Raw genomic sequence first — 24,033 nt, forward strand, 5'->3', positions numbered from 1 at the left:
TTTTCTAGAACCATTATGTTGACACAGCATGTCTGTTTTCCTTTACTTCCACTTCCTCTTTCCCTTTACCTCATTCCCCTCTGCCACTTCATAAAAGAAAACCGTAACTCTCACATTTTCTGAAACTTGCTGTCGAGTACTGTCTTTGGGCTAAAAATATCCAGGTGGCCAAAAGGACATTTCAATATATTCATGTTGAGAAAGTTAATTACTCTAAAAACACTGAAACCTTTTTCTTTCTTTTTTTTTAACATTTATTTTAAGTTCAGGGTTCTTTTTCAAATCAAGGTGTCACCGCTTCCATGAAAATGAAAGGAGAATCAAATCCAGTTGCTACCTGACAAAGCATTAAGAATAATTTTGATTATGGATTATTTTGTTGTTTTATGCATACAACCTAGAAGAATGGGTGCTACTGCTAATATAAAGCACTTTTTAATGACCATCTACTAAATTCGTAAGTGAGGTTTCTCAACACTTTCAAATATTAAAGTAAAAAAGGAACAGAATCAAGCAGAACCCCATCTTTTCTAATATTTAGAAATGGATAAAATAATTGAAATAAATCAGCCCCATCTATCCCACTGAAAACGCATTTCTGACAAAATTTTACTTTAATACTTATTAAAATTTGTAATTAACATATGTTGTTTTGATTGTCTACTGGACATGACTGAACTGATAACTCAGTCCAAAATAAATCTGACACAGAGCATTATGGACATACACAATTTCCGTATTTTTGTATTGTAACTGTCCATAGAACTCAGAACTGAGTGACCATTAAAATAAAGCACTTTTTATTCCCATGTACTAAATTCATGAATGAATTTCCTTATGTTGCAGAAAAATATAACATGATTGATAAAAATACTTTCCAGCATAAAAGAATACATTGGGATAATATGTAGAGAAAGTAAAACAAAAATAACAGTTCAAAGAAAAAAAAAAGACTATAAAAAATTCTGTTAAAATTAACTTTGTTCACATATTTTTTAATGAATGAATTGTTAAAAATCCCCTCATATACATTTAAAATTGTGATTTGAACACTACCAGAAATTACATCATTTATAGATATTAAAACTTAGATGAAAAACTCAAGATGTGGGAGAAGGTACACAGCTTTTTTGTTTTTCAAGTTCTTTGAAAGGCTGTATGAGCAAAATGTTTGAAAACCCTTATACTAAAGGTCAGAATATATCATTAGTGCTAACCTTTCTACTGGACATCCTCATCTGGATGTTCAGACACTTGAACTCTACATATTCGAAGTAAACTTATCTACCCCCCTCTACAAATGCACACATTTGTTTTTGAAAGAAGAAAGAAAAACAAACCTGCCTCTTCTTCCTATTTGCGTTTTTGTTCCTAGCTTCACAATCTACCTGGTCTTTCCAAACTAAAACAGTAGGAATACTTTTTACCTCCCAAAGCAAATCACTTCCTAGGACCTAACTCCTAACTTTCTCTCTTCCTTCCACCACTGCCATTGCTGAAGATCTCTTCACCAGCTGTCATCAAATAGCTCTTCAAAACAATAACTATACTTAATTTTACCTCCCAGGATCTCTCATGGAAAGTAAAATTACTTTACAATAATCAGAGCTATGCAAGTGTACCTATCATGCATATATATGACTTACCAAAAAAAAAAAAAAAAATCACAGAATCACGAAGGTGGAAGAAATCAGTCAAACCCTTGGAGACTATCCTTATCTAAATACCTTTCAAGCTGCTGTCTCAACAGTCACTGGTTGAGAATTTATAAACCCATGAGCTGCCCACCCTTTACGAACAGCTTTGCCAAAGATCTGGGTCCAAATACAACTCACTTGACTTATTATTCCTAAATTAATTTGGTTAAAAAAGAGATTCATGTTAATACAAGAATATCAATAAAGTTACATACAATTATAAAGAAGTTAAAAATAACTTATAATTTCACCACCCAGCGATAGCTTCAGTTAGCATTTTGGGATACATCTAGCTTTCTCTTTATTTTTTGGCAAGCATGCATGGTATATAGATATGTATGTATTCTGTTATTTGTTTTTTAAACACAATTAAGATAATCTGTAGATACTCTGGGTTTTTTCTTCACTTAATTATGTTGCTAGCATTTCTTCCATGTGATTAAAGATTCTTCAAATTCTTCAAATCATTTTAGTGGATATACAATATAGAAATAATACTAGAATCCATTGAGCCATTTGTAAACTATATTTCTATATATCCTTTAAATTTTTCAAGGCATTTAAGTGCTAACATAATACAGAAACAATGAAAAATACTATACTACATAATACTATAATCTACTTCATCATTTGTAAATTATGCTTTCAATTTTTCACAGTGATAAATAATGGGATGAATAAACTTGAAGATTAACCTTTATCTACATTTTTAGTCATGTCCTCAGAATAGATTCCCAAAAGTAAATTATCAAAAATACTAATTTAAGTATTAATTTTTAAAATCTTACTAGCATTGTGTACGTGTAACCTTCAAGCTATAAACTCACTTTGGCTGCAGTGTAGTAGCACGATCACAACTCACTGCAGCCATGACCTCCTGGGCTCAAGAGATCCTCCCACCACAGCCTCCAGCTTAGCTGGGACTACAAGCACGTGTCACCATGCCTGGCTAATTTTTAAAATTTTTTTTGCAGAGACAGGATCTTTCTGTGTTGCCTAGGCTGGTCTCAAATTCCTGAATTCAAGCAACCCTCCCACCTAAGCCTCACAAGTGTTGGGATTATAGGCATGAACCACCATGCCCAGCCAGTATCACATTTTTTAGTATGCATTTCTTTGATTACCAGCATGGTTAAACACCAGATCTCCTTATTTCCTACTGTTCCTAGCTATTGGTACTTATTTTACCCTCTGAGGTAACGTCCTTTTCCCATGTGGCAAAAGGAAGTAGAAGAGAGTACACAGGCTTTAGAGTCAGCATGACCTAGAGTTTAACCCATTTCCACTACTTAATTGTGTTACCTTGGACAAATGACAGCTTTAAACTTATATCTTCTCCAAATTAGAGACACTTAACACAAAGTAGGAAGAGTGCACAGCAATCAACAACACACAACCAATCGAAATCTATAACATATTAACCCTCTTTTTCCTTTTATTCACATGGCAGTCCTTTAAATCCTGGAAGACAGCAATGCTCTGTACCCTCTCACCAACTCTCCATCTCCATCTCTATCCCTGCTGGCTAAAATCTGAGACTTTTTTTCTCCAGAGAAGTGGTTTCAAATCACCTTACCAACCTGCTCATTATCTTCAGAGAACAATTTAGCTGAGTTATATCCTCCTAGAACATGGCATTTAGAACAAAATACTCCAGATATGATTTGAAAAGATCAGAATGAAAGTTATTACTTCAAATAACTACATCAAATAATCAGTCAAATGTGTTTTCCTAATCCACATCCATAAGACAACAAAATTTATAATGTGTAAACTCAAAATTCTAACTGTAGTCCACTCATCTTCCCTGATTAGGCAGGCCAGATTAAAAGTGAAGGTCTTGGAGCACAACAGGCCTTTCTGGAAGTTCATATAATACCTTGAGCAACTTAATGTCTGGAAACTCAGTTTATTCTTTGGTAAAAATGAGAGTAATACTACTTAATCTCACAGAGTTTTTGTAAAGATCAAAAACACCAACTGGGCCAGGCACAGTGGCTCATGCTTGTAATCCCAGCACTTTGGGAGGCCAAGGTGGGCGGATCACTTGAGTCCTGGAGTTCCAGACCAGCATGGGCAACATGGCAAAACCCCATCTCTACAAAAACTAGAAAAATTAGCCAGGCATGGTGGGGCATGCCTGTAGTCCCAGTTACTCAGGAGGGTCATTTAAGGCCGGGATGCAGAGGTTGCAATGAGCCAAGATACTGCCATTGCACTCTAGCCTGGGAGACAGACCAAGACCCTGTCTCAAACAAAAACAAAACAAAACAAAAAAACACCACACTAATTAAAAGTATCTGCCATATAGGAGTTACTCCAAAAACAGAAACAAATACAGTTGACAATTCAACATGGGTTTGACCTGCAAAGGTCCCCTTACAAGCAGATTTTTTTCAATAAATATACTAAGAAATTTTGTGAAGATTTATGAAAATTTAAGAAAACTTGCAAAGCATCACCCGAGACAGACCAATCCCTCCTCTTCCTCCTCAGCCTACTCAACATGAAGATGATGAGGTTCATGAAGACCTTTACGATGATCCACCTCCCCTTAATGAATAGCAAACTCTTACTTCCGATATTCTTAATAACATTTTCTTTTCTCTAGCTTGCTTTATTGTAAGACAGAATATAATACATACACAAAATTTGTGCTAATCAACTGTTTATGTTATCAGTAAGGCTTCTCACCAAGAGTAGGCTATTAGTAGTTAAGTTTTTGAGGAGTCAAAAGTTATATGTGGATTTTTGACTGCACGGGGAGTTGCAGCCTGCATTGTTCAAGGGTCAGCTGTAATTATAATTGTTACTAAAGCAAAACTACTGCATCTTTATTAAGAACCACTTGCCAAGTACTTTATATGGTCCTGAACTACACTTTGTTCTACTCAAAATTCTGATAAGTAAAGCAGACTTTGCTGAAATTTAGTTACCCAGTTAACAACTAATTTTCTCCCCCAAATTCTACCCTGACTTGCCTTGGTCTTCTCCATCTCCCTCTAGCCATCACTTTCTGAAAATGAAGAGCCATCCCTACCAGCAGGTGGAGGCATGGAGCAGTGTTCCAAAATTGCTACTCAAAGAAAATTATAAGCAGGAGATGCTTCAGTGTCAACCATACAATCATTGGCACAGTCCCTTCCCTTATAAAAGGAACCTACCAGCAGCCAAAATAAAGCCCTGCAAGTTTAGAAGGCTCATCTACAAATCTAGTTTTTGTTCCTCTCCTCATATGCTGATCCTATGAACAATTATACCTGAATGCAAATATGCAAAAGTATCACTTATTTGTGAATAACCTTTTGAAAAGCATGTTTGGCAACAATATAAAAAAAATCAACAAAGTCTATGTTACTTTTAGGCAAGAATAAGCCATTTAAATGTGGAAGAGAATAAAGTCAAAATTGTCTCTCAATTCAAATTAACCATAAAAGATAAGCAACTTCACAGCCAGAATTTAAGTTTTGAATTATTTTTAAATTAGAAGATTCAAAATGAATTGGAGTTGTTTGTAGTGAACACAGGGAATTTAAGAATGTCTAGATCTGAAAAGATCTTTAGTCAAGAGACTTCTAGCAAAATCAGAAATAGATTTTACGTAAACACATAAACAAATGTGATCCATAAAGTCAAACAAGAAAATTAAGAAAACAAAGAAAAGTAAATTCCTTAAGAGGGCCTGCATGCAATAAGGCTTCTTCATCATCTAAATTTACTAGGTCTTTAATCCAGTTAAATGACTGTTAACGATCTTAGACAAAAATGAGACAGAACCTAAGTTTTGTCCACTCCCCCTTTCTTCAGCTCTTCTTTTCCCAAACTTGCCCCTACATTCATCCTCAGAAAACAACACAATTCTCTATAACTGCTCTGGTCAATAGTGAAGGAAGAGGAGGGAAGAGAAAAGAAGAGAAGAGTTGAAAATTGCCTCAAAGAGAATGAAGGGCACCTCTCCCTCTTTCCACCCAAAGTGAGCTCCCTCTCTTCCTAACTTCTGTGAAGGGCTTAATATTTTACCTCTTGCAGACTTTGGTGTTTAAGAAGGAATTCCTGGGTAGACAGCATGTACAGCTGATGGAACTCTAGGCATAGCAACAAAGCAGTAAAATCTCGGCATATAAATCACATCTCCTAGACCGAATGTGTTCCTGACAACCTATAAACTAGCAATTTGAACACCCTGTTAGAACTACACTCCCACTCCAGATACACTATGGATTTACATTAATATTATGTTTGAGCATGTATCTGAAATATAAACATATATTAGCTCAGAAGTGAAAGCTAAAGTATGGTAGTATTAAATTTAAATCAAAGTATGAAGCATTTCTGAAAACAGAAATGAAGCCAAGGTCCCAACAAAACAGGTGTTTTGAGAATACACAGGTAGGAAGGTCTCATAAATATAACCACTTCCCTTGGGGTATCCCACTCACTGGCCACACTAGTCCCTGTATCAGCTTCTGTATCTAAGTTTGCAAAGAGGCAACTATTATGCTAACAGTAATTTGGAATAATGCACATTTATATGCTGATGTTGGGTACACAAGAGCCCTTATAAACAAGCACGGGATATGCAAATAAAATTTCACAAAAGAGCAAATACAAACAGCACAAGCAATACTTCAGAAAGCACACTCCTGCTTACTGCAATTTAAAACAAACTCAGCGTACCACAGTGCATCTTACTATAGTAGCAAAATGTTTATAAAATGTCTAATAATATATGATTGGAGATGAAACAGACAGGATCACCTATTTTGGTAATATCAAAGGATAGATCCTTTTGTGAATTTCAAAAGATGTTCTTACCTTTTGACCCAACCTAGTGATTTTAAAGACTTTATCAAGCATGCATGAAGGTATTTATTAAATGAAGTTTTGTATACATCAACAAAAACCTAAAAACAAAAATGTTCAACATTCAGAGAATGTGTTGCTCATAGATTAACATGACTTCACTCTAGTTTATTGACAATACCTCTGCTCTGCCAATTGAAAAGCTGCTAGCCATATGTAGCTATTTAAATAAAACTGAAGTAAAAATTCATTTCCTCAGTCATACTAGCCACATTTCAAGTGCCCACTAGCCACATAAGGCTAGTGACTATCATCAGATAGTGCAAACACATTTCCATCATCACAGAAAGTTCTACTGGACATCTCTGATCATATCCATGTGGGCCATCCTCCTTCCTCCTCCCCCTACATTCACCCATTTGTCTAGAAACAACTGCTTCACCTTCAGTCCTTGGCCTAAGAAAGCCTCAACGATTACATAAGGCTAACCCTGATTTAAACCAGAAATTTAGGCATACATGCCTTATCATCTCATAACACCTTGATAACTCCAGTATAATAATTACACCACATATAATCATACCATTTTCTCTATCACAATTCTGTAAGCTTCCTGAAGGAGGAACCAACTTTTATCCAAGGGGCTTTGAACTATTCTCGCACTCACAGGACCTGGATAATTTGTCATATACTAAGAACACTGCTAAAGAGAGAATGGAAATAATGACTGTAGTTGAAAAATGGTTGTGTATAAGGAAGGGTATGCATACAAAGGAAAACTTGGTTAGGGTGGCAGTGTTACAAACGATTAAAACAACAGCAGCAACAAAAAATTACTACAGGCTGAGTATCACTATCCAAAATGCTTGGGACCAGGAGTGTTTTGGATATCAATCAGACTTTTTTGGATTTTGGAGTATTTGTGTATACATCATGAGATACCTTGGAGATAGGACCCAAGTCTAAACACAAAGTTCATTTAGATTTTGTATACACCTTATAAACATAGCCTGAAGGTAATTTTACACACTCTTTTAAATAATTTTGTGCATGAAACAAGGTTTGTGTACACTGACCCACCAGAAAGCAAAGGCGTCTCATCACTCATGTGGACGATCTCAACACCCATGTGGTTGATCTGTACTTGTTTGGCATCACCATCATTTCTGACTCTGAATTTATATGCTAGTGATAAGCAATCATTTCTCACACTTACACAAATGTACTTAACAGTAAACAGTACAACATACCATTAATACAGTGAGAAAATAATGTGTTTAGGGTAACTAGGCAGCACAGTAGCAGCCCCAGAATAACTGCATCAGCTGCTCAACAACAGCAACAAATAATAGCAGGCTGTCTCCCTGTCGCACTCAGAAAGTTTCCATTTGAGGGCATTTTGGATTTTCAGACTAGGGCTGCTCAGCCTGTAATTCTTTACATTTTCTCAACGCATAACACAAGGAGCCTCACTCACAAGAAGCTATTCTATGAGTATATATTTGTGAAATATTTCTTAAAAAAAAAAGACAAATAACTTAGCAACAATATAAATTAACAATAGATTTCTAAAAATTAAAACTCAAATTTCTAACCCATATAAGATTTGCTTCCAGTGCATAAAAAATCTGACTGAATAATTCTAACTGCAGTGCTTTGGCATACCCATCAATATACTCACTCAACTTTCACATCTACCAAGAACCTACCTATGCAAAGTACCACAGATATGATGGTGAACAAGACACAATTTCTGCCTTCACAATATTTTTTTTCCAAATATGAATGCTATTCTGAAAGACAAATCTTTAAACTCAGCTATCAACAATAGATATCCAAAAACGACAAAGAACAGGCTTCATCTACTTTATCATTCACTAATTCAAAAAACTCACATTAACCATTTGAAATAGTATACATCCTAGTTTAAAACAAAAAATTAATGCCTCATTTACTTGGCATCCTTGGAAAAGCTGGTGTTCCACATAAATGAATTTTCCAGGTAACTCAAGCTTGTCCATTTCAGCATCAATACTTAAAACTCTTTGGCATGGAAATCTTTTTAAAAACAAAAAAAAACAGTACGAATCTTTCAACTTTTAAACACAGCCTCTATTAACATTATTCTGACTAAAAATTATTGTGTTATACAACACTCAAGCCCCTCAACTAAATGTCCCAGGGTGCTTGTAAAAGTTGCTGGCTTCTTAGAGTTTTTCTTCTGATCCCTGGCTTTTGGTGTGTCTGCTGTCAACCTTTGCTGCTGTCAGTGTGAACTGACTCTGGCAGCCTCCCACCCCACTTCAAATTTGCTGCTACTTGGAAAACAAGTTGGGTCAGAACTTTGCCTAAAACACACCGGCTTTGAGACGATCTCCAAATCAATTTTGGTCACTCAGTCTTTTCTGTGTATTCCTGGAATTGTTATGGTCTGCAGTTACAAGTTCCAAACCAAGTTCTGGATAAATGAATTTGTGCTGTACCTTCATGCTCCATATTGTTTTCATATTTAAAACTGATGCTCAGTCAGAGATAATTTCATTACCTATTCATTCATTCAACAAATATTTATTAAGTACCTACTATGAGCTGGGCTCCAATACTATGGTGACAATAAGGAAATGAAAAGGAAGGTTGCCAGTTTTAAGCATATTTTAAAGTACAAAAACTGTAACTATTTTACTTAATGTCTTTTTTTTTTTTTAAAAAAAGGGTTTTTTTTCCTAAGTATCTTAAAATTACAAAACCAGTTAAACTTTTTATAACTTCTGTACCTTCAGGCTTAGGAACTAAAAATTTAAGGGTAAAAAAAGCATTTGATTAAACCAAATGTTTATTTTACAAGTTCTGAGCAGGATTCCAAGGTTTTCTGTCTCCTTTTTTTTCTTCCTATTACAAATTCACATCTAGGCCTAAAGAAATCAATATCAACATATGCTTTATTATTAAATGATATGCAAAGTCTTGATAATGATATGTCCATCTCAGCATCCACTAAGTTTACATTTACCACAATGTTAATAGAAAAAAAAAGGGTTAATTGAGGAAAATTTCTGTCCAAAGTTTAAGAAGTTCCTGTATACTTCACTTTGGGGTTCAGAAATTTTTTAAAAAGTTGTAAGGGTTAGCAAAATATGGTGTAATTCTACAATATTTGCTTCATCTGCCACAATCATATTTTTAAAATTCCATTACCCATTTAAACCTAAGGCTGGAAAAATGAATCAAGAAGTGGAGCTTAAAATTGGTCTCTGTGGATTAATTAAAACATCAGGAAAAACCCCTGGCATCAGCCTCATTTTAATCGCTTGGAATCTTCCTTCTCATTCATTTTCTTCTCAGAGAGCACAAGAACTTTATTCATGTTTTATAATTGTATAAATAATCAGTGATTGCCTTTATTATTCAGACATAACTGGAAATGAGTTGCCAGTCATGTGCCTGCTGATCTGAGGAAGTAAAATAATATTTAGAAGTGAAAAAAGTTACTACCATTAAAAACCTTTAACTACTACTATTAAAAACCTTCTTCAGCAGTGCATTAATATTTCCTCAACATTAATTCTGGAATCTGAACATGCTTTAAGTGGTACTAAAAAGGCAGATCACAGGTCTAACCTTCAAAATAAATAACCATGTAATATTATTCTAAATGACACATTATAGTAATTTTCACAAGTCTGCTCTGACTTCATTAGCATACTACCTTGTGCTGTGAAATAAGTTTTAGTTTAAATAAAAAGGATTCAGAGAGAGACCCAAATATAGGCTCTTGCTCCTTCTACAAACACTTTAGGCAAAGAAGTAAATGACAAATATTTACTAGACACTTATTACACGCAAAATTTCTACCAGGTGCTGTCCACACTACCTGCACACACACACACACACATACACACACCTTGCTCAAGATACAATATAACTGGAGAGAGAAAATATACTCCCATAAAAGATAGTATTAACCAATAGGAAAAATATATTTGATTAATAAAAGTGATCATTAGCCATAACTTCTGTCAGCAGAAAGTGAGGGCACTCAGTTCAGATGTAAACAAAATTCTTTTCACCTCTCTGTTTTAAGTCTGACAATCAAAATTAGCCAAACCTAAGGAATTGGGCCAACGGCATCACCACAGGAAAAAAACAGAAATGCTCAGGAGCAACTGGTATTGGACCAAAGTCTTCCCATGAGTGTACATCAGTAGTTTCTCTCCTAAAATCTCCTTATCAAATTAAAAACAAAACTGATTGCTGGCTATGAACTTTGCAGACTTGTTCCTCTGATACCCAGTACAGCCCAGCCACAGAAACGAAGGAGTCGGGGAGACTACACCAACGGGGCATCTAGGCCTATTGTTCAGAGGGAATCGCAGGACCAGGCGAGCGCCGCGGGGCGCGCGGGAGCTGGGGGAGGAGAGGCGCGAACCCCGTACAGTTGTGTGTATGGGAAGGGGGACAGGTATGTTGCAAGGCGGGGGAGCACAGGTGTACTCTGGGGCCACGACTAAGGAATAAAGACTCAACTTCCAGACCGAAAAAGACGAGGGCGGTCATTCCTGAGGCTTAAACTGCTGGGCACAGAGGGTGACGAGCCTGGGGAGGGTCTGATGAGAGGATCCCGGAACCCACCAGGGTGGGGTTTTGGGGAGGCTGGAGAACTGAGGGGGGACAGCCAGGAAGACTCAAAGAAAAGGCTCTCCAATCGAAAGGCCAGCCTAGAAATCCCCAGACAATGGACAATGCGCGGGCTGGGGGTTGTAGAGGAGGTGAAGCTGGGTGGGCAGAGGGAAACAAAAGAGAGAAGCCCTCAAGTGTGGGCCCGGCGGCGGCGATTACCTGAGAGAGCTGCCGGGGATTGGGGCAGCCGAAGAGAGCGGAGCTGGAGCTGAAGCTGATGGCTCCTCGGCGGCTGAGGACGTGCTGGGGGACCGGCCTGTCCAGGGGCAGTACCGGCAGCTGGTAACATACTTCCATTGAATACGCCCGCCCTGCCTCCGCGCGGCGCCCGCCCTGCCGCGGCCGCCGGCCCCTGCACTGGGAGGGGGCCGCGGCTCGGGGGCTCCGGGCCGAGACGGGGGCAGGGCGGGCGGGGACCGACCCCGGGCCGGGAAGCCGCGCTCACGCCCCCCCAACCCCAGCCCTCCGCTCGGGCCGCCGGCGGGAAGGCTCTGCGGCGGCCGCGGCGCCAATTACCAGGACCGGCGCGCGCCTCGCTCCAGGCGAGGGGGGACGGGGTGCAAGCGGGGCCAGCACAGGCAAAGTCGGAAAGGGAACCCCGCCGCCCTGGGGCTCCTCGGCCGAGAGGAGCAGGTACCCGGACTGCAGAGTTCGAGCGCAGCACGAACGGAGCAAAGCAGTGCAAGAAAAGACAGCTGGAGCCAGCGGCCAGACCCAGGGCGCGCGGGACTCAGGAGCAGCGACCAGCTCGGGCCGCCGCCGCCGCCGCCGCCGCCGCCGCCGGAGTCCTGCTCCTCCCCTCCCCCGGAGCCTGACTTCACTCCGCCGCCGGCGCGAGCCCGGCGTAATTCACACTTTGCAGCCGCGGACCTTGCGCCAACCACGGCTGCCGCCACCGTGACGTCACGACGCCGCGCCGCAGGCCCAGCGCCCCGCGCCGCCGCAGCGCCCAGGGAGACTGGCAAGCGGCCGAGGGCGACAGTAGCCTTCCTTGTGTTCTGCACCCTGAAGCTCTGTTGGAGTCGCCTCCCGACAAACGTTTTCCCCCATCTATCTCATCCGCAGTTCCCTTCACGCCCCGCCGTAACTCCCTTCCCTAGCTCCTCGCCAGTCGAGGCGCGTGCGCACGAGGCCCCACCGTTTCGGGGCATCCCCCCGAGCGCTAAATTCGTGCGTTCCAGCGCGCCTAGGCTATGGGGTCTGCTCGTCCCGCGCTAGAGGCGCCGTTCCGGCCTGCTGACCCCAGAAACCCAAAGCACCCTGCGCACTCGCCGTCCTCAGCCCTGACCGCGGGGTCACTGCTGGCTTTTCCCTCCTTGAATTCCCATTCATGGGTTTCGCTAGAGACCGCTGCGGCAGTGACGTCAGCGGGCCGCGCGAGCACCGTCCTCCTGGCTACGTCACTGCCAGTCCCTCGGTGGGGCCAGGCTCCAGCGTTCCCCTGGCAGATGCGGCCCCGGGGCCATCCCGAGCCCGAGGGGCGGAGAGGGGAGCCGAGAATTCGGAAGTGAGAAGGGGACCCGGAGACAAAGGGAAAAAACCAAGACTGAGAAAGAAGTGAGAGTATGGGTGAAAAGAATGAGAAAGGATGATACTGAGAAGACAAAGGGAAAAAGTAGACTGCATGCCCCTCTACCAAAAGTGTTGTTTGTTGACTTAAGATTTTTCGAAAGCGAGAAAAGATAAAGAGCTGTTGACCTGTTTTGTAAGCTAGATATGTAATTTGAGTGTTCATTTTGTCACATTTCTCACTAAACGGTCAAAGCTTTCAGCATCAACTGATTGTTTCTAATGCATTCCAGCCTTTGGGATTTCAGCCTGAACAACCTCTCCCCTGCTGGCAAAATTATTGCTTTGGTTCAGTTCTTAGGGCATCCACCTTTCTACTGATTTGAGATGACTAGCCACTGACAAGGTGGAAGGCCTTTGAAAGCACTGCATAACTTCCACTGATGATGAGATCACATACCAAATGCACGTAATCCGGTAAATGAGCAAAAGTAGACCTTTTATCATCTTCCCATGGCATGTTTCTTTTCTCTTGCTAAAACTTTATACCTCCTACGTGGATATTTTTCTACCTGTCTGCTTTCTACTATTAAAAGAACTATAACCTCCAACGTGGTCTTGTGGATTTTGTCTTCATTAGATGATGTAAGCTCCCCTTTAGTACAGCTGATCCAACTCATCTTTGAAATCCAAATTACTCCCACAACTTCTAGTAGATGTATTGAGCATCTACTATATGCTTGGGATTATACTGAGCAAGTTTTCCTGCGTTATCACGTTTACTTCTCACAAAAACCTCATGAGGTAATTATTAGTACCTGAGTTGAGAATAGGCTCATGGAAACACGCTTGCCCTAGACCTTACACAGATAAGTGGCAAGAACTAACCTCAAATAATGTTTGAATTCTGTGTAAATCTAACCATCCAGGAGGTGATATTGGTGTGATGTTACTGTGTGCCAAATAAAATAACTATATTACATTTAATAACATCTAAGAGACTCAGGTTGATTAAATCATTTAATGACACTCAGAGCACTAAGTAGATAACTAAAAAATGTAACCCCCTTCAACATAGTTGGTTACTATTGTGCACCTGTGAACCAAAAACCATGACAGGCATTCTACTTACAATGTTTAACTTTACCCAACGCAATAGCCACGTAAGTCAGGTAATTTTATCCTGATTCTACAGATGAGGAATCAGATTACAAGACCATAAGTCATTTGTCCCAGTGAACTCTGGTCTATGATTTCAGAGCCATGCGTTTTCCACCATACCACACAGTATCTCAAGACCAGAGTTTTTCAGCTCTTTACAGTGTTCTTTACAGCACATTAATCAGGTTGTTCAGAGAAACACAACCCATAGGATGTACATATAGAGAGAGGGAGAGAGAGTTATTTTAAGGAATTGGCTTATGTTTTGTGAAGGCTGGCAAGTCTGAAATCTGTAGGGCAGGCCAGCAGGCTGGAAATTCAAGTAAGAGTTGAAATTGCAGTCTTGAGTCTGAAATCTGCACAGCAGAACCACAGGCTGAAAACTCAGACAGGGTTTCTACATTGGAGTCTTGATGCAGACCTGAGTCATCCTCAGGAAACCTAAGTCTTTGCTCTTAATGCTTTCAACTCTTTGGATGAGGTCCACCCACTCCATGGAGAGTAATCTGCTTAGAACCAATGGATTACAAATGGTAGTCACACCCACAAATATCTTCATAGTAACATCTAGACTAGTATTTGACCAAATGACTGAACATCACAGTTTAGCCAAGTTGATACATAAAATTAACTATCACAGGGAGCAAAAGTTAAATAAAGAAATGCCATTACTTTCTGTAACAAAAAGAAAAGTACCTAAGAAAAAAGTATCAAAAACTGCAAAATTCTTATAAAGGAGGCTTTTACATGGTTGAAATATAATAGCCGACTTGAATATTTAGAAAGTATTCGCATGAAACACAAATATCTTCACATTATGTGCCCATTTAATCTTTCCAACATGTTTTCCTTCCCCAGACCTCCTTGTCACCAGTTTTCTAATCATATTCCTTCCGAGGTCCAAACCATCTATCCAAGCAGTCAGATACTGCTCATGAATCAGTATAGACCTCCACATGTAGCTATTCCCCTTTCCAGACAAAATGAACAACCAGGTATGCAGCTCCAAGTTCTGCTGACTGGGAGTATTTCTCTTCACCGCCTCTAGAACCACCACAGAGAGGGGCCATCGTGTTGTAGCTGTCCACTGTCTGCACCATAAAATGCAGCACTATCTGTAAATCAGTTGCAAATATTTTTCTCAACAGGTTATAGGGGACCACATGCCTTGGATGCCTTCTGGCTCCAAGGTTTCTGCTGAGAAATTAAATAATAATCTCATTGAGAATCCCATGTATATAAAGAATTACTTTTCTCTCATTGCTCTCAAAATTCTTTTTTTTTCAGCAGTGTGATAATGTCTTGGTCTGGGTCTTTTTGGGTTTGTCATACTTGAATTTGGCTGATCTAAGATATCTAAACATGATTTCTGTAAATTCAGGGAGTGTTCTGCCATTGTTTCTTCTAATAATCTCTCTGCTTCTTTCCCTTTTCTCTTTCTGTAAATACCATAATGCATGCATTAGTCTGCTTGATGGTGTCACATATGTTCCTTAAACTCTGTTCACTTTTCTTTACTCCTTTTTATTTCTGTTTCTCAGAATTTGTAATTTCACATGTCCCATAGTCAAGTTCACTTATTCTTTCTTCTGCCTATTCAAGTCTGCTGGAGAACCCCTCTAATAGATTTTTCAACTTGGTTATTGTATTTTTCAGCTTCAGAATTTGGTTCCAGTTTATAATTTCTATCTCTTTGCCAATGATTAATTTTGTTTACATATTGTTTTCCTGATTCCACTTAGTTCTCTGTCCATATTTTCCCTTAGCTCTTTCAGCATATTAAGGACAGCTATTTTAAAGTATTTGTCTAGTACGTCTAATGTCTGTGTTTTTTCAGGGAAGGTAACTGCTACTTTATTTTCTTTTTGAGAGGGACATGTTTTTCTGGGTTTTTGAAATATGTCTTGTGGGAGTTTTGTTGTTATTGCTGAAAATTGGGCAGTTGAGAAAACAGATACCTCCCCCAGTCTTTGCACACTGGCCCTGTGCCAGGGAAGTTTTTCACTAATTAGGTGGCCCATGGTTCTAAGCCTTAGGATCAGCTTCAGCTTAAGGAGAAAGCTTAAGACCTTACAAGTTCTTGTATGAGCATGCATCTTGCTCGGGCCATTGTGTGGCTTTTTAAATTTCTCTGTATACACAGCTGCTTTTTAATGTCTTATTTTCCAAATGAGTTTCTCCTTGAGGCCTTTGGTGGTCTATTATATATCTCTACCCATAATGTCTTACCCCAGGTGTCTACGGGCCAGTCTCCCTGCAACTTTCCCAAGCAGCAGCCACTGCTTCTCCCTGCTTGAGATCTGAGTTAGGCAAAGCGGAGACCAGTCCTTTAGGCATTCCCTAGTAGGTTAGAGCATTACAAATAAAAGTCTGCTCTGCTCCTACTGATTTATAGTTTTGTTTGGTACTGTTTTTATCTGGCTTTGGTGTCGGGTCAATATTTGCCTCATAAAATGAGCTGGAAAGGTTTCATTACAGTTCTATTTTTCTGAAAGTGTTGGTGTACAAAAGTGGGATTACTTCTTCCACAGATATCTGATAGGGTTCACTAGTAAAACTATCTGCGACCTCCACTTTTTATTGTAGGAAGATTTTAAATGACTAATTCAATTTATTTACCTGATGAATCTTATAAACTAAGCTCTATATAACCCCAAAAGTAGTCTCCAAGGTTATAGGCCACAATGTCAGAAGTGGTGGGATTGCGGTTTTTCCTTTTCTTTTAAAATGTTATCCTAATCAATTATGTTTGCCAAATTTTCTAAGATAAACCTATATTATTTTATAACAAAACTTATTCATATCCTAGGCAACATGGTGAAACCCTGTCTCTACAAAGAAAATACAAAGATTAGCCAGGTGTGGTGGCATGTGCCTGGAGTTCCAGCTACTTGGGAGGCTGAGGTGGGAGCATAACTTGAGTCCCGAAAGTCGAGGTTGCAGTGAGCTGTGATTGTGCCACTGCACTCCAGCTTGGGCAACAGAGCAAGCCCCTGTCTCAAAAAAAAAAAAAAACCCAGTTATTTATTAAATATATAAACTGTGAGTAAAAATAAAATGTCTATAATGTGATGATAAACACACAATACAATAAAAGAGTAATTGAAGAAAAAATTTCACTTGAGGATTAGTTCCCTAGACTATTTAGTAGTCCAACGCTAATCAACAAGCACTTCTATAGTAGTACACTAATGAATAACCAGTCAGAAGATTTCTAGCTAAACACAGCAGATTGTATACATGTATTTGTCTGTTTCCTCCTCAAACTCTCCTAAATGACACTGAAAGAAGAAAATAAAGCGTTAGTTCAGGACAAAGAGAAAAGAAGGAGAAATGAAAACTGATAAGAAGTTCATGTTTTGGAAACTGAAGGTGATGAGTAAGTTATACATGTCTTAGCAAAACAGAAAGCTAAACCCCAAGCTCACAAGTGGAGAGGGCTACATCCAGCTGATATCTGCTGTGGAGACACAGGAAAGTATCAGAAATTAGAGACCCCACCCATCTTGCAAGGCAAGGATCCATGTGGGCTGAAAAAGGAAAGATCATTGAAGTTCTTTATAACAAGTGGTCAGAACCTCAGATCTCCTCTCCAAGGCTGTGCAGACAGGCAACTTGCTCTTCTTCACCTCAGCAGAAGATTGGATGGACTGACCCAAACAGGCTCTGGACTTGGATTCACCAGGCAGAGCTGAGGGTGAGGTGAGAGTACCATATGCAAAGAGGTGGCATAAGTGAGAGTCTGCATACTTGGTAACAGCCAAGTTTATATCCTCCAGGCAAGAGCCTGGAAGATTCCTCTTTCAAAAAAATGGAAGTTTTGCTGTCAGTTGCTGTCAGTGCTGTCAGTTGGGAGTCCTCCGACCAAATAAATGGGTCCACACATAATTCTAAAGTAAACCCCACCCATGCACAGGGAGCTTGTAAACAGCATCTCATTCTTAAACATGAAAGAACAATCAAGCATTATCAGAATTTTGAAAAATCCTGTAGCATGAGAGATGATAGAAATGAACAGAAAAAAGAAACAAGGGGAAACAGAAACAATACAGAGAAATCCCTTCAAAAAACCCAATAATATTCTTAGAGAGATAAGAAATTATAAGGTATAAGGGCAGAATGATATGAAACAAAATAGTTCTTTTAAAATAAAACTATAATAGCAAAAAACTAAATATTTAATGAATGGGTTAGATGATAAAGCTAAATATATCTTCCCAAAAGTAAAACAAAAAATTAAAGATACAGATAATGTGAGAAAAGACATTAAAATTAAAGTCCCAGTCCAGGGGGCTAAATGTCCAAATGATAATGATTTCAGAAAGAGAGAATTGAGAAAATCATAGGGAGGAAATAATTTAAGAACATTTAGCAGAACTGGAAGGCACATTTCCAGATGGAGATTGCCAAGTCTGTGCTTAGAATAATGGACAGAGAAAAGATAGACACCAAGGAATAGCGTTGTGAAATTTTAGAATAATGGGGACAAAATTAAGAACTTAAACATCTTCCAGGGAATATACGTAAAAACAGGCCACATACAAAGGACCATGAATCAGCATAGCAAAGACCATCTAAACAGCAAATTTGGAGCTAAAAGGTAATGAAAGCCTTCGAAATTCTGAAGAAACATGGTTTTCCATCTAGGAATCTGTATACCTGGCCATACTATCAATTTAGTGTGAAAGCAGAATAAAGATAATTTTCAGACACTGAAGAACTCCAGTATGTAGCTCCCACTGCACCTTTTCTCAGGAAGCTATTAGGTAATGTACCCTAGAAAGAGGAGGAAGGATACCACGAAAGGGAAATACGACAATCAAGCAAACAGGGACGTCAACAGAGGGGAGAGGGGAAGGAAGTCCTAAGTGATAGTGCCTGAGTCACAGCACCAGAGAAGACCGAGACAGCAACAAGGCCACATGTGAGCAGGAGGATGGAAGCTCTGGGAAGAAAATGGAACTAATAAGTGACCTGTAGTAGCTAAACCCAGTGAGAGAAGCTCTGGCAGAGAGTTTGGGAATACATTTATTATGACCACATAGAAAATTAAGCCTATAAACTTCAATTAATAACACTGAGAAAAACAAGCTGTAAAAGAAATTTAATCATCATACATTATATGGCTAGTTTATAAATAAGCTATTCATTACATATTCACAACAATATAATCACTGAATATTGATTTAGCAAAAATATGGTGTTACAGCTAAATATATTGAGAGGTGGAAGGGGATGAAAGGTGTGTGTCTCCTTGGGCGATATTAGAGAGCCAAATTTTCATCTTACACAGTAGAATATTAATAGATAACATAAAAAATAGAGATGTGAGATATAGATAGATAGATAGATAGATAGATTTTTTTTGTTTTGTTTTGTTTTGTTTTTTGAGATGGAGTTTTGCTCTTGTTGCCCGGGCTGGAGTGCAACAGCATGGTCTCAGCTCACTGCAACCTCCACCTCCTGGGTTCAAGCAAGTCTCCTGCCTCAGCCTCCCAAGTAGCTGGGGCTACAGGCGCCCGCCACCATGCCCTGCTAATGTTTTGTATTTTTAGTAGAGACAGGGTTTCACCATGTTGGCCAGGCTGATCTTGAACTCCTGACCTCAGGTAATCTGCCCACCTCAGCCTCCCAAAGCGCCAGGATTACAGGTGTGAGCCACCGTGCCCGGCTGACATGTGATTTAATAATATGAAACTAAATCCTTGTAAGAAACAACTAAAAGCAGTATATATTCTTGCCATAGCAGAGCAAAAATTGATAATGCATAGGGATGGGACAGGATGCTGCTAGGTTTATTATGACATCATCAACGTTGAACTCTAAAAGCTATGTACATGCATTATGCTTTTCATTCAAAAAACAAAAATAATCATATTATGTTGAGTTGTGTCCTGCAAAAGACATGAAGAAGTCCTAACTCCTGGTATGTGTCACCTTATTTGGAAATAGGGTCTTTGTAGATGCAACCATGTTAAGATAGGGTCATGCAGGATAAGGGTGGACCCTATATCCAATGATGGTGCCCTTATAAAAGGAGGGAGATTTGGAGGCACTCATACATGCAGGGAAGAAAGCCATGTGAAAACAGAGATGGAGACTCAAGTGGTAACTATACAAGCCATGGAACACCAAGGACTTCCAGTAACCACCAGAAGCTAGGAAAGAGGCATGATCAGATTCTCTTCTAGAGCATTCAGAGGGAGCCTGGCCCTGCCAACACCTCCATTTTAAACTTCTGACCTCCAGAACTGTGGGAGAATACATTTCTGTTGTTGTAATTTACCCAGTTGATGGTCATTTGTTATAGCAGCCTTAGGACACTAATATAATCATGTTAATTCTGTGTATCTGAATTGGAGCAGGAGATGTTTCACAAAGAGTCAATTCTTCTAAATTCATTTCTACACTTGAGGTTAAACAACACAATAACAACAACAACTAATCAATTTAGTTTTTTTTAAGGCACAGTAGAAAATCCATCTGTTTAATTAAGGGATGTGGGAGGACTAGCAATATGGAATCACAAATTTTAGTTGCTAGTTATAAATATTGAAGTGAATGCCTGTCTGAAGTTGACTTTCTGTTTTTAAAAACATCCCTCAGTTTCCCTGCTATCTCTGAAGAAGAATGTAAAGAACAAAGGGCCTTTCACCTCACACCCCATACAATAACAACATAAAATATTGAACAGAATAAATCTTACTCAAAACAGAAAAATCTTTTATAGTGAAGCTAAAAATGAATTACTAAACAATTTTTTGCACTAACAAATATCTCTGAACTTAATTATAATTTTTATATAAAATAGTGACAGATTTAAAGAAAGCACCTGTATTATTTACATTTTCTACACTCTTAATTCCAGTGCCCCCTCTGTCTAAATATCTGCTTAAAAGTAGTTTAAATAGGGCCAGGTGCAGTGGCTCATGCCTGTAATCCCAGCACTTTGGGAGGCCAAGGTGGGCGGATCATGAGGTCAGGAGATTGAGACCAGCATGGCCAACATGGTGAAACCCCCTCTCAACTTAAAAAAAAAAAAAATTAGCTGGGCATAGTGGCACACACCTGTAGTCCCAGCTACTAGGGAGGCTGAGGCAGGAGAACTGCCTGAACCCAGGAGGTGGAGGTTGCAGTAAGCCAAGATCGTGCCACTGAACTCCAGCCTGGGCAATAAGAGCAAGACTCCATCTAAAAAAAAAAAAAAAAAAAGTAGTTTAAATAACGAAATATTTAAGATCTTTGAAGCCAATTGGTTATAGTGTGTTTTAATGATGAGGTAGGAGGCAGGACTAAACCCTGGAGGTGGGGCTCGGACATGGGACCTAATTGAAGACTAGCTAAAATAGGGCTGGGGTGAAGCTGCATTCCATGAGACATGCCCACCAGTGTGCCATGTTAGTTTACCATTGCCATGCCAATGCTCAGAAGTTACTGCCCCTTTCCATGGCAATGACCTGATGACCTGTAAGTTATCATTCTTTTCCTAGAAATTTCTACAAAGCACACCCCTTAATTTGCATATAATTAAAAGTGGGTATAAATATGACTGCAAAACTGCCCTTGAGCTGCTTCTCTGAGCACACTGCCTACAGGGTGGCCCTGCTCTGCAAAGAGCAGTACCTCTGCTTCTGTACACTGCCACTTCACTAAAAGTTGCTGTTTAACACCACTGGCTTACCCTTGTGTTCTTTCCTGGGTGAAGCCAAGAACCCTCCTAGGCTAAGTCCCAATTTTGAGGCTCACCTGTCTTGCATCAATGGGTTGAATTATGGTTGCCGCAGGACCCCCCCAAAAAATATATATGTTGAGATCCTAACCTCCAGTTCCTCAGAATGTGAACTTATTTGGAAAAAGGGTCATTGCAGATGTAATGAGTTAAATTAAGATAAGATCACAGGATTAGGATGCACTATGAAGATGTCCTTATAAGAAGACAATGATGGCCGGGGGTGGTGGCTCATGCCTGTCATCCCAGCACTTTGGGAGGCCTGGGCAGGCAGATCACTTGAGGTCAGGAGTTCGAGACTAGCCTGACCAACATGGAGAAACCCCATCTCTACTAAAAATACAAAATTAGCTGGACGTGGTGGTGCATGCCTGCAATCTCAGCTACTCAGGAGGCTGAGGCGGGAGAATCACTTGAACCTGCAAGGCGGAGGTTGCGGTGAGCCAAGATCGTGCCATTGCACTCCAGCCTGGGCAATAAGAGCAAAATCCCATCTCCAAAAAAAAAAAAAAAGACAATGATGTGAAGACAGCATAATCCCCTAACACATTATGACAGATGTCCTCATGAGAAGACAGCAATGTGAAGGCATAGACACAGGGAGAATACCACGTGAAGATGACACCAGAGGCTGGATTGATGCATCTATGAGTCAAGGATGGCAAGTATTGTCTGACATCACCAGAAGCAAGGAGAGAGGCATGGAACAGATTCTCCCTCAGAGGTGCTGGCAAGAATCAACCCTGTTGACACCTTGATTTTGGACTTCTGACCTCTATAACTGTGAGATCATAAATTTCTCTTGTTTTAAACCAACCACTTTGTGGTACTTTGTTGCAGAAGCCCTAGGAAATTAATACACAGGGTTTTAATCAAAATTTTTGAAAAGTCTTTGATTTTTTTAAATTTCAAATCAATTTTTCATTCATTTGTTTATTCACCAAATATTTATTGAATGACTACTATCTGTTAGGCACTCTGGTAGGCACTAGAGATGAGATAGAGACTGGCCCCTGCCTTAATGATGTTAAAATTTTAATGGAGGAGAGTGGAAATAAACAAATAAATACAGTCATGCATTGCTTAATGACAGGAATACATTCTCAGAAGTGTCCTTAGATGATTTTGTCATTGTGCGACTGTCATAGGTTAGTATAACTAACCTAGAAAGTATAGCCTATCACATGCCTAGGCTACATGGGATAGCCCATTGCAGCTAGGCTCCAAACCTGTAAAGCATATTATACTGAATACTGTCGGCAATTGTAACACAATGGTATTTATGTATCTAAATATATCTAAACATAAAAAAGGTGAAGTAAAAATATTGCATTAAAGATTTTTTAAATGATGCTCCTGTATAGGACACATCACGAATAGAGCCTGCAGGACTGGAAGTTGCTCTGGGTGAGTCAGTGAGTGAGTGGTAAGTGAATGTGAAGGCCTAGAATATTACTGTACACTACTGTAGACTTTATAAATACTGTACACATAGGCTATACTCAATTTATTTAAAAAATTATTTCTTCAATAATAAATTAAACTTAGCTTACTGTAACTCTTTTGCTTTATAGACATAAAGTTTTAAAAATGTCTTGACTCTTTCATAATAACTATCAGCTTAAAACACACATTATGTAACTATACAAAAATATTCTTCCTTTATATTTATTCTACAAAGCTTTTTCCTATTAAAACATATGTATATTTTTAACTTTTTATAGTTTTTTGTTAAAATCTAAGACACTAACACACACATTAGCCTAGGCCTACCCAGGGTTGCGATTATCAACATCACTGTCTTCCACCTCCACATCTTGTCCCACTGGAAGGTCTTCAGGGGCAATAATACTCATGGAGCTATTATCATCTAAGATAAAAATGCCTTCTTCTGGAATACCTCCTCACCTCTCAAAGGACTGGCCTGAGGCTGTTTCACAGTTGACTTTTTTTTAAATAAGTACCAGAAATATACTCTAAAATAACGGTGAAAAGTAGAGTATAGCAAATACATAGAGCAGTAACATAGTCATTTATGTAAATATAAAATATGAACTGCACATAATTGTGTGTGGTGTACTTTAATATGACTGGCAGCACAGTAGGTTTGTTTACACTGGCATCATCGTAAACACATGAGTAATGTGTTGCACTATGACGTCCAGACGGCTGCAACATCACTAGGAGACAGAAATTTTTCAGGTCCATTAAATCTTATGGGACCACTATGGTGTATGTGGTTCATTGCTGGCTGGAACGTGGTTATGCGGCACACGACTGTGCATGACATGACATAATATGACATAACAAGCTAGTGTTAGGTCATGAAGAAAAATAAAACAGGGAAGTGTATTAGAAAGTGGGATACAGAGGTCAGGGAAGCCTGCTTTAAGAAGATGGCATTGGGCTGGGCGCAGTGGCTCACACCCGTAATCACCAGCACTTTAAGAGGCCGAG

The 24,033-nt window shown here is 39.5% G+C and overlaps 1 protein-coding gene across 11 annotated transcripts in view; it reads right to left on the reverse strand.

Annotated features, from left to right (window-relative positions):
• The window catches only part of PDE7A (phosphodiesterase 7A), a 126,538-nt gene extending 112,074 nt beyond the window's left edge, over positions 1 to 14,464 (reverse strand). The window contains exons 1-2 of one of the 11 annotated variants that reach the window (XR_010159246.1): positions 11,694 to 11,961; positions 11,337 to 11,433 (exon numbers count right to left, since the gene is read on the reverse strand). Coding sequence is in view for 3 of the 11 variants with exons in the window: in XM_063816331.1 (XP_063672401.1) it covers positions 11,337 to 11,433; positions 12,437 to 12,912 (573 nt within the window). In the remaining 8 variants the exon portion in view is untranslated. Of the gene's footprint in view, positions 1 to 11,336; positions 11,489 to 11,598; positions 12,018 to 12,047 lie in introns of those variants that run through there. The other 10 variants (XM_063816332.1, XM_063816331.1, XM_016959523.3 and 7 more) reach the window with 10 other exon arrangements.
• Between the last annotated feature and the right edge of the window lie 9,569 nt (positions 14,465 to 24,033).

Source organism: Pan troglodytes, chromosome 7, assembly GCF_028858775.2.
Source record: "Pan troglodytes isolate AG18354 chromosome 7, NHGRI_mPanTro3-v2.0_pri, whole genome shotgun sequence".
Classification (NCBI taxonomy): domain Eukaryota; kingdom Metazoa; phylum Chordata; class Mammalia; order Primates; family Hominidae; genus Pan; species Pan troglodytes.